We start from the raw sequence: 10,926 nt of genomic DNA, 5'->3' as shown, positions 1-10,926 counted from the left end.
TGGTGACTTGGATGAAGAGTTTTTAATTTTAACTTTGTTGTAAGCCTGCCTATCATAATCTCAAATGAGAAAATTATGTAATGGTAAATAGATTCACTTTTCAAGAGAGGTTTAAAACTACACGTCCAAACATGTCTTGGTAAGGTGATGTTTGTTTCCCCTGTACACATACCTAGTGACCAAGTACAGAGCCAGGCTGTTTGTGTTGTAACTTGAACTTAATGCAAAGTATCCTTGGTGATGTCCTCAAAGGCCATAGATTTGGGTCAGGTGTACATTCCATACATAACCATCATGGTAAGGGTATGCCTGCCTCCACATTCTTCAGTTATCTTAAAATGTAGCACATTCCTCTTAGGGAATCTTTTCCCTGCCTAATCTGTACTCAGTTCAGTGGTTCTGAAAGTGTGTCTCTCGACCCGAAGCATAAGCATTACCTGGGAAATTGTTAGAAGTGGGACGCTGAAGACCTGACTCAGAAACTCCGATCTGTTTGCATCACTGTTCTAATACCAACAGCTTGTGCCAGTTCCAGGCCAGGTGAATCTCAGGTATCAAACCTCACATGACCTGCGTTGTCAGAGATCCCTAACCTGGGCCATCTGGTGCCTATTCTCCTAAATTGGAGATTTAAAACATTCTAAAAATAAAAAAATATATTTTACCATGAAGAATTAATTTCAATATTCTGTAGTAGGAACCACTGGTCTAAAAATTTAAGCCTATTCTTTAAGAGGAAACCATTTGTACAGCAAAACTCTGAAATACCTGGTTTTCCCCCATACTGCCTTTGACTACTTTTTCCTTAAAGTAACTTGTCTGGCCTATGCTGCAAGCTTCATAAAGACAGGCACAAAGTCTACTCATCCTTGGATCCCTTGCATAGCACCTAGTACATGATAGGTACTCAGTAGATGTTTCCTAACTGAATGAATTAAATATTAGATGACTAGTATTCTGCACCCAAAAAACAAACCTCAGCAGTATTTAACGTGCTGGTATCTACCACGTTTCCCCGAAAATAAGCCCTAGCCGGACAATCAGCTCTAATGCATCTTTTGGAGCAAAAATTCATATAAGACCTGGTCTTATTTTACTATAATAAACTGTTTTATTTTACTATAAAAAACCATTTAAAAAACGCTACTGATAGCCAAGTTGTGCAGAATTTAGCTATTTTCTATGAGGTATGAGACTGGATTCCCAATGACTTGAACCAAAAATGAAACAAATGAAAAAATTGACATTTAATACCAGCATTTATTTACTTTAGTGAGTCTGTTCAAGCACAGTTTGAGGTTTAAGAACATCTCAATCTTCACGTCTCTGCAAGGTAAGTCAGTGATATGATTGTTTTCAATTGTACAAGAGAAATGGCTCTACAGAAGCAAAGCAACTTGTCTGGTCACACAGTAAAGACGGCAGTTGGGGACATTGCTTTGGTCTCCTGATGACCGTCCCAGCATCATGTCTGCAAAAAGTGGCTTGGTTGCTACGGAAAACTACAAAAACTGGATGCAAAGATAAAATGCAAACTTGTTTGCTTAAGTCCAGTTTCACTTGAAATCAGGAAAATCCACTGCGTTTAGGAATAAGAATCAAGTGACTATTGATGGAAACGTTTGAATACATCAAGGTTTTCGGTTGGGTTTGTAGGTTTGGACAGAATCTCCCTCTTTTCCTTTTATATTTTCCTCATTCTCTTCTTGCAGCGCTGGTTGAAAACAGGGGAGGACCCCATGAGGCTATCGGTGGAGTGGGAACCGTAGCTGCTGTCTGAGTCATCAGGGCTCTGGGGGATCCCCGCTTCACTCATGCCTGACATGGGCTCCTCGAAGACATCACTGCCCAGCACACCGTGCCCAGAGACATTGCCTTCTTCACTCTCCTGAGGCTCCATTTTCACGTGGGCCAGATTCCAAAGAGGGGAAGCGTTTACCTCTGTACCTAGAAATGGAAGAAGAACATACAACTAGTTGTTAGCCAAGGCTGGCACCAAGTACAATGAACATACCATCCAGGGCAGAGTGACAGCCTTTGAGCTCAGTTTATACTGACTCTCTCCTTGGCTGGAAAATATGGTTTAATTCTTTGCTTCAAAAAATTACCAACGCTGAATATCTTCCTTTCCACTTCATCTGCCCTCCTTTACCCTGCTTCACCCACCTACATTTTTCTAAACCAGGGAAGTAAAACTATGCATGTGGAACGATTTCCTGTCTCATGGCCTAGAGACAGGCACCACCATGGACTCTTGTTAAGTTTGCCTGGCCTTCCTTCTTTTTATGGGGCTGTCTTGTTTTCCTGGCTTTTGTTTGGGACCCTAGTCTTCTCTCGCATTATGAAAAGTTAATGGTCACTACCAAATGCTGGCAGTTCCCATATTGCTGAAAAGCAACATGGCCCCTAAGTCTGCGACAAGGCCCCCCGTCTCTGTGTTCTAGCAATATTGTTCTCTGGTTATTACTTCTTTCATGGTGAAAGGCTCTCTGCCCAACACTTTAAAAACTGTGGCCTCTTTAGGCCACAGTGGAGGATTTACTATTTGCATCATTTGTGCATTAATGAAATGACAACTGATAAAGAACCAAGTGTCTAGACTAATTTACAATCTGACTTAAGGATCCAGTCATCCTGTTCCTAAGGTAATCACAGAGTCCATCTGGAAGAAGTGGCCAGCTGCCTTCACTATTTCAATCCCTTTCTGCTCCAATTTGTTATTCTAGCAAGGAAGCCCAACTACTCAAATGTCCTTGAGCAATTAACACTCCTCCATCTATCTGGAAGTTGTCTTATTAATCAACTGAGTACAAGTACCAGGGAGAACCTACACATAAACTAAGGGTAGAAGGGGACACCTGCCCACCCAGCTGGGTCAGCTGAATTAACTGGTCATCAGCAGGACAACACATAATTCGAACCAGGAATTATTTTAGAGTGCCTGTAAAACTGTACTAGTCCTCTAATTACAAAGAGAATAATGTTGGTATTTCTAGGTCAGTGAAGCTATATTTGTTTTTAGACTTTTCACTCTCCTGCCCACTCCCACTTCTGTTCTTCCATCTCCACAGTATGATTCCACAATGCAAAAAGTACTGACAGTGGTGGATCACCCAGAATGAAAGTAAGTTGTTTCTCTTACTTGAAGCCTGTGGTGAGGCCTCGACCTCCAGGTTAGATGGGAAGCGCTCACTCTGAGCTCCGAGGACTCCCATGGGCAGCGACTGGTCTCCAGGAGCAAGGTCAGCCTCCAGTTCCTCGCTGACAGGGAAGGTGATGTCGCTCACAGGTTCCTCCTTGATCTTTACAGGTTTAGTGTCCTCTGTGGCCTTCTCAGGATTGACAATTCTTTCATACTCTTCAGAGAGTTGCTTACTAATCTGTTGGCAAGCAGGAGATAATTTTCCAAGGAAATGTTAAAAGCAAGTTGGGTAGTCTGTGGCATCCCATGGAAAAGCCAACAGAATATGAGTATGAATAAAGCATTCACTGCTAACGAAGGAATTTGCTTAAGGTGTTGAATTTGCATTTCTAAATGACAGACATGTAAAGAAAATTTGTTTGCAGAGTGTGTGTGTCATTAAGTGTTATATAAAGGTGAAAAGTAGACTGTTAAAGATACATCAGAACTGGGAGTAAAGATCACATTTTAGCTGACAAGTACCCTAGGTGGATAATGAATGGTGTAGGACATTTGGATCACTTAGCAAAGACTTTTTTGTTGGGTGTTAAAAATTCCTTATGATATTTTGATTTGGGGAAACCAAAACAGTGAACAAATGAGTTGCGTAAGGCCACAAGTGTTGAAGAGAGAGATTTCTGGTTCTAACCAAAAAATGGTGTCTCTTCCCCTCTCTCCCATCCTTGGGCAGTATCATCTCACTCAGTTTTGTTTTTGATAGCGCTTAGTGCCATCTGAAATTGTTTTGATTACTTGTTTTTGTTTCCCTCCAACATGAATGCAAGCTCAAGGAACTTGTATTGTTAGCTGCTTTATGCCACAGTGCCTGACTCACAATAGGCACTCAATACATGTTTGTTGAGGAAAAGCCTGCTAACCACATTCTCAGACTCCATATATCTGCCTTTATAATTTCTTCCAGAGGAAGTACTGTCAGCAGTTCATTGACTAAAGGAGACCCCTGGGTCTGGCCAGGCCAGTGAATCTCAGCTAAGGCCAGGAAGAAAGTAGATTATGTCCACTCTGTTCTAAGACGCTGTGCTCTGCATTCTACCTCAAGTGTTGTGGGTCCTGCGGAACACCTCTAGATGACACATTACCCACTTCTCCACACGGGCCCCTCACCTGTAGCATGTAACTGTGATAGTCCTTGATGCGGTGCTGCCAGAACTTCTGGAGGGAGAGCACACTGCCAATGCCCACTTCATGGAATACCTGCTCCATAACGTCAGGGAAAGGAGTCTGCCCCAGGCGGGCCTCCCGGTCCACAGCAAAGCGCAGCAGCTTGGTGAACTTCAGGCAATACTCATGTGCCACATCAGTTAGGGTCTCCAGGACACTTTCGTTGGCACACTCAAAGCCTGCATGGGCCAGGATTGTGGCCACTGCCTGGTAGAGGAGCTGCCGGCAGGAGTGCCAGCTGAGTTCAGTCACAGGTTCCCCTTTCCCACTGAAAGTGGAGACATGGGAGTGGTGTTATTAGTGCTCTTGCAAAGGGATGTCCCGTCCTGTCTTCCTAGGAGCTTTACAATTCTCATCACACCACTGGCCCAGCTTTCCAGGGCAATTCTATGCAGGTTACATAGCCCACTTTCATCTTTGCTGCCGTCAGGGCTTTTTTAAGCAACTCAGTCATAGCTCTGAGCTGCTGTGTAATACATGCCTATAATAAACAGTATAAAAGGAAGTTTCCTTCCTGTACCACCTGCTCAATTTTGTTCACTTTTAGGATCTGATTAACTTTAACAGTATAGCTCAGATACACTACTCAATGGTGCACTAGTTGTTTTACCAGAACATAGTTTCCTCACATGCTGGGCAATATATGGCCTTTCAGAAAATCAGTCCCAATTAGGAGATGCTTATATAACAACAGCAGACCATTTGTAAAACTGGGAAAGTGACTCAATTTTATAAAAGCAATTTATAGCTTACAAAGCATTTTTATCCTGTCCTATGCTGTGAAATGGATAGGGTCCATATTATTATTCCTCTTTGGCAGGTGAGGAAATTGACTTAGAGAGGGGCTGACTTACGGAAAGTTGTTGATTATAATTAATAAGTGGTGGAGCTTCTGACTCCAGCCCCCATCTCTTCATAGTACACCATTTTGCACCTAATCACTATTGTAGAAATTTTCACCTTTCAAAGAAAAAAATTTCAAAAAGCTGTCTGATCTCAAAATACCTCTTAATAAGCCTCTAATAATTTACCAGTTTCCTGAAATTTCCTATCCATCTTCTGCCTCTGACAAAGGAAGTAAACGAATAGATAAAAATAGATAAAATAGGGGACAGAAAATTACTCTTCACTGGTCCATACTTGGCATCGTCACCATGTGCTGTGCAGTGCTTGAAGAGCTATCCGCCCACTTTACTATCTACTCAGTAGCAACTACTGCAGTTCACATCATAGTTGGAAAATAAGAAAACCAACTGCCAAATAACTTTTCATTGACTATTCCCATCATCATTTCCCATGGACAGTCTCTCTGGGCCAAAAGCTATAGGCCTCAAAAGTACCTAATAAATAGAGGGCTAAATAAATCAGTATTGTTTTACTTGAGTAATATATAGACTTACATATTTTCAAAGGAAAATAATTCTTTTGGCAACCCCAGAGCTATTGCAAGTTAGTTGTGACACAGTTTCTTAAATATGTATAAAACAAACTGGGTATAAACTTTTGATGTTTATAGCTCTTCTTAACAATGAGAAATTTGACAGAAAACTACAAAATTCTAAATAATACCATCAATTTAATATGGTGGATATTATTCTGTTTCAACTAAATTGCCCTCAAAATGTAAATATGGTACTGACTGCTACAGAGCAAGTGTTTTTAAATTGGGCCTTCTCTATAAGAATATATGCCATGCATGTAATGACAGTTATCCCTCCCCCATTCGCTATCCCAGTGATTTCACCGTGACAGCATCTGGCCCAAATGCAGTTTTTACATATTAAGACTATTTCTGCTCTTTTCTCGTTAGTTTGGGGCTATTAAGATAGTAGTAACTATTATCATCAATGGGCAGATACAATAAGTGATATACAACATTACTGATGCAGTATTTTTGCCAAAAAAAATTTAACCTGAGTCTAATCTTGAAGAAATATCAGCAAATCCAGTAAGTGGGATAAGTCTACAAGACAAATGACCTGAACTCTTAAAAAATAATAATACCATGTTTTTTAAAAGGAAGCTATTCTGGCTCAAAGACGCTAAAAAGTCATAAAACCAAATGCAATGCATGTATCTTTGTTAGGTCCTCGACTGGGGAAAATCTATCTACAAATGATACTTTGGGGACAATCGGAGAAATCTGAATATAGATTTATTGTATAATGTTATTTAATTAGCATTCATTTACTTTGGTGTGATAATAATATTGGGATTATGTAGCAAAAATTTCCTTATTAGTATAAGGTGAAGAATTCAGAGATGAAATATTGTGATATCTGCACCTTTAAAATATCTGGCAAAAAAAAGTGTTTATATATATTGGCATGTTTGTGTGTATATGGGACAAAGTAAATGTGGCAGAATGTTAACAATCGGTGAATCCAGGTTAAGGCTGCTTGGGTTTTTATGGTACTATTACTTAAACTTTTCTGTAGGTCGGACAAATTTCAAAATGAAAAGAAAAGTAATTATTTGGTACCAAATACAAACTTATACACTTAAATCTAGTAAAAGCAGTAGGTAATAAGTCAGTCATTCAGAGGATCTGAAGCATGGCTTCTCAAACTTAAATACACACATGAATCTCCCGGAGATTTGTTAAAATGAAGATTCTGATTCAGTAGGTCTTGGTGGGGCCTGAGACTGAATTTCTAACAAGCTCCCAGGTAATACTGATGCTGCCAGTCTAGGTGATGATTTTGAGTAGCAAGGATAAAGAACGTTTTTGGATTATTATTTCTTGAACTGTGTTATCAAAATGAAAATACACAATTAAGAAATTCTTGTGAAAAAAAAAAGAAATTCTTGTGGATTTCTAATAATACCAGCATAACGTCATGAATCTCAATTTGAGGACACGGAGCTAAATCCTTAATATACATTTTAAATGAAAGAGAAAGACTAGATTCTGAGAACTATGAGGCCATCGTCTGTTTCACATACTAGTGTAGTACCTTTCTCTCAGTAAAGTGCTTGGTACATAGCAGGCACTCAATAAGTATTTGTTGCATCAGAAAATAAAAAAATACAGACTGGATTTCAAAGATCAGGGTGTAGGTCTTAGACATTCTCTTATTAGACATACTCTTATTCTCTTAGACATACTCTTATTCTCCGTTTCTCAAGGTAATCTTATTACATGCTTAACAGGATTGTCGGGAAGATGTTTTTGAGGCAAGTAGGATATAGCAAAGCCTTGACTTACCGATAAAAGTCACTCTCTGGGTCACTGTGGCGAATCTGGAATGGTGCATTGGGATTCTTACAATCTAAAGGCAGGAGGTCATCAGGAAGAGGAGGAGACCCAGGACAAGAGGGAAGAGGTTCACTCTCTTCAGTCTTTATACCTTCCGTCTGTTGCTGATTCTGGGCCTGAGCTGCAGCAATGAGGTTGCGCAGACGTCGGTTGTGCTGGATCAGCTGAATGGTATGGATGGTGAGGCTGCATGGTTCTGAGGGGATGTCCAACATAGTGGGGGGCTTGGGCTTATTGGCTGAGGGCTGGTGCAGGGGTGGGTCATGGACTTCCACCAGACGGAACTCCCGTGGCAGCAAATCAAAGGAACTTCTGTTGGTCTGGCTTGATGAGATTGGTATCTCTCCCCAGTATCTCAACATTGTGGAATAAGAAAGGAAGAGCTTTCAAGTTAAATATAGGTGATAGCCTAAAAGCAGTGTTTTTAAATGTCTGGCAACGGTAGAGTATAGGCTTCTGAAGTGAAAAATAGGAGCTCTAGCCAGTTATTTACATAAAAAGTACGCTGTTCAAGACCACTTAGAAAAATGTGTTAGCAACACTGTAGGACCAAAGATGTTCTCCCTGAAAAAATTAAGAGAAATACAACTGTTAGATGACAGTCATCAAATCTCACACAATGACAATTCCTACTGGACTGAACCACAAGGTAGAATTTGTGTCATTAGTAGACTAATGGCTATAATAGTATCTGGGATTCTAGTGTCCTTATTTTCCATCTCATCCCACTAACTCAATCCTAGAATTATCATTCCCAATTCTGAACAATTTTCAAAGTCAGATACTTAAATGAGACCTGGAATAGTTCTCAGAATATCTTGACACATGTTCTGCATCAGTAGGAGAAAAGGGAGTAGTTAAAACGAGGAAGAGGTGATTCTTATTCTGTGAGTCGGGTAGGGGAACTTTTACCTGGTTCTGGTGGAAAATGTACTGACCAGTAATATAAATGGTTGTAATGTGTCCAAATTCCAGTATATGTATAGGAAGAATCTGAGAGAATTCTGCCGACTCCTACCTGGTATCCCTTCCTGTAGTCTCTCCTTGTATCTAATCTATTCTCCAGTGCTGCCAGACTTAATCTTTTAAAAACTCACATTAATGGTTTCCCATTACCTATTGGAAAAAGCCAGTCAGAATTCTTTGGCCTACCATTCAACGCAATTCACATCTGGCTTCAACCCACCTTTCCAGATTCATTGCCCCTATGTCTCTTCAAATTCAACAAACATTAACCAAATGCCAGGCATTAATGGGAGGAGACAAAGACCAATGCAAGATCCCTGACCTGAGATGAAGGAGAAAAACATAAAAAGGACATTTCAATATGAAAATGTGTGGTAAGTGCTGTTCTAGAGGCACAGACATGGTGCAGTGGAAGCACAGAGGAGCTTCCTGGAGTAGTTCTAACAACATACTACTTAGTTCTAACAGTATCGTAGTACTGTTTCTTGAGAATGCCATGCATTTGCACGGTTGACCCTTTAAGCTGTCAGCGATGTCTGCCAGAAATTCCCTGCCACCCATCATATCCCTGGTAGATTTTTACTCTCTCATTCTTAAGTACAGCTTAAGTCACCACCCTCCACAACCTCCCCAGGATATTTCCCTCCGTTATTTTCTCATAGCACTTTGCTTGTCTCCGTCACAACGTTTGTCCTTGGATTTACACTAGTACTTATTTCAAATGCTTATTTTCCCATCTATCATTAAAACTATGATCTTAGTACAGTGTCTGGCTCACAGAAATATCTGGAATTTACTGAGTGCCTACTATGTGCCAGGCTTTGCCTTAACTGTTTAATTCAATTTACCCAGCGAAGTAGGTAGTATTACTAGCCCATCTTTCATATGTGGAAGAGGCCCACTGTCTTACATGGCCAAGGCGGGGAATAAAGATAGGCTCCAGAGTCAGCAATCTTAACCACTACACTATGCTGCCTCAACAATTAGTTTCAGAAAGAATAAAAGAATGAACGCATAAATGAATAAACGAAGGGACACACACAAAAAACCGCCCTCTTCCCTAACTTCACCGAAAGAAGCATGAAGAACAGGGACCGAGCCAGGAATGCCCAGGTCCCTCGGGAGCTCGTCGGCAGGCGCCGGCGCCAATCACACGGCTCTGGAGTCGCCTAATGCCCGGCGTAGCTGGGAGACGAGGAGGTCTGCACCTGGACCGCGACCGAGGCCAGAAGGCGCCACTATTCACTGCCGCGTCGCGGGAGCGGGGCTGGGCGCAGCCCGACTCCGAGAGGCCTGAGGCGAGGATCACTTTGGGCCCGGAAGGCTGGTTTGTTGATTAGTGGTCCATGGCTGCCGGAAGCGCTTCTTCCAATCAGGCTATGCCATAGGAAGTCATTACAGCCCGATGTGTAACCTCGAAACATGTCCCCGTTCTGGCAGCACCCCCGACTGCCTTTTTGTTTATCTCTTATTGTGACCTTCCCGTGATACGCAGCTCTTCACAACGCTCTGGGTCGTGACCCAGCAACTCCACCATCGCGGCCCAGAGACGCCGCTGGGAGCTGGGGAGAGAGAGGTGTGGACAGGAACGTAGAGACCGAAGGGTGAGGTTTCCGAGGATCAAATTTCGAGTCGGCACCCGATTAAGGATGGCCGATAGCCCTCCTCTGTCCGAGCCAACGGCTTTGCAAGAACTTAATGGAGACTTCAAGAAGCCAGCCCTGCCTGTGCCGTCGGTGGTGCGGGGCCAGTTCCCGGCCACCAATCCTTCAAACCCTGAGGAGGTGAAGGAGAGGCCTACGGCGCCGCTGGACCCCGATTCCGGGGAGCATCACATCCCGCCGGCCCGGCCGGACAGCGCGGAGACTAGGAGTCCACCGGAGGAGCAGCCGCGGCCCCCCACAGCAGCTCCTGTCTCTGGCAGCCCGGCCCGGGGTCCCGCTTACCGAGAGCCGCCGTGGGGTGGCCCCGCCACGGGCGCCTATAGCCTAGAGACCCTGAAGGGCGGTACCATCCTTGGCACGCGTAGCCTGAAAGGGACGAGTTGCTTCCTTTTCGGGAGGCTGTCTAGCTGCGACGTGTGCTTGGAGCACCCTTCGGTGTCTCGGTACCACGCCGTGCTGCAGCACGCAGCGTCCGGGCCCGACGGAGGAGGCGACGGCCGCGGGCCTGGCTTCTACCTCTATGATCTGGGAAGCACCCACGGCACTTTTCTCAACAAAATCCGCATCCCACCCTGCACATATTGTCGGGTCCACGTCGGGCATGTTCTTCGCTTTGGTGGCAGCACCCGGCTCTTTCTTCTTCAGGTAAGTAGAAACACCTAGAATTGAAATCT

The 10,926-nt window shown here is 43.0% G+C and overlaps 2 protein-coding genes across 5 annotated transcripts in view; one reads left to right on the top strand and one right to left on the bottom strand.

Moving 5' to 3' along the window:
* Positions 1–1,240: 1,240 nt before the first annotated feature.
* Positions 1,241–10,692, bottom strand: SUPT7L (SPT7 like, STAGA complex subunit gamma). Of its 4 annotated transcripts, XM_081069621.1 has the most exons (6): positions 9,659–10,133; positions 8,809–8,910; positions 7,572–8,186; positions 4,307–4,631; positions 3,143–3,380; positions 1,241–1,947 (listed from the first exon to the last, which is right to left on the bottom strand). In XM_081069621.1, exons 3-6 carry the CDS (start codon positions 7,982–7,984, stop codon positions 1,685–1,687), a joined length of 1,239 nt encoding a protein of 412 aa, XP_080925747.1. In that variant the 5' UTR covers positions 7,985–8,186; positions 8,809–8,910; positions 9,659–10,133; the 3' UTR covers positions 1,241–1,684. The 4 variants fall into 4 exon arrangements, with proteins under 4 accessions (XP_080925747.1, XP_080925746.1, XP_080925748.1 ...); XM_081069620.1 differs by lacking the exon at positions 8,809–8,910 and having other exon boundaries at positions 9,659–10,692; XM_081069622.1 differs by lacking the exon at positions 8,809–8,910 and having other exon boundaries at positions 9,797–9,958.
* The window catches only part of SLC4A1AP (solute carrier family 4 member 1 adaptor protein), a 23,971-nt gene continuing 23,092 nt past the window's right edge, over positions 10,048–10,926 (top strand). The window contains exon 1 of the mRNA XM_081069601.1: positions 10,048–10,897. Coding sequence (XP_080925727.1) covers positions 10,238–10,897 — 660 coding nt within the window. The 5' untranslated portion in view covers positions 10,048–10,237. The remainder of the gene's footprint in view (positions 10,898–10,926) is intronic.

This window comes from Rhinolophus hipposideros, assembly GCF_964194185.1.
Source record: "Rhinolophus hipposideros genome assembly, chromosome: 12".
Lineage (NCBI taxonomy): Eukaryota > Metazoa > Chordata > Mammalia > Chiroptera > Rhinolophidae > Rhinolophus > Rhinolophus hipposideros.
The sequence above is the reverse complement of the archived record's forward strand: the minus strand, read 5'-3'. Positions and strand labels throughout refer to the sequence as shown.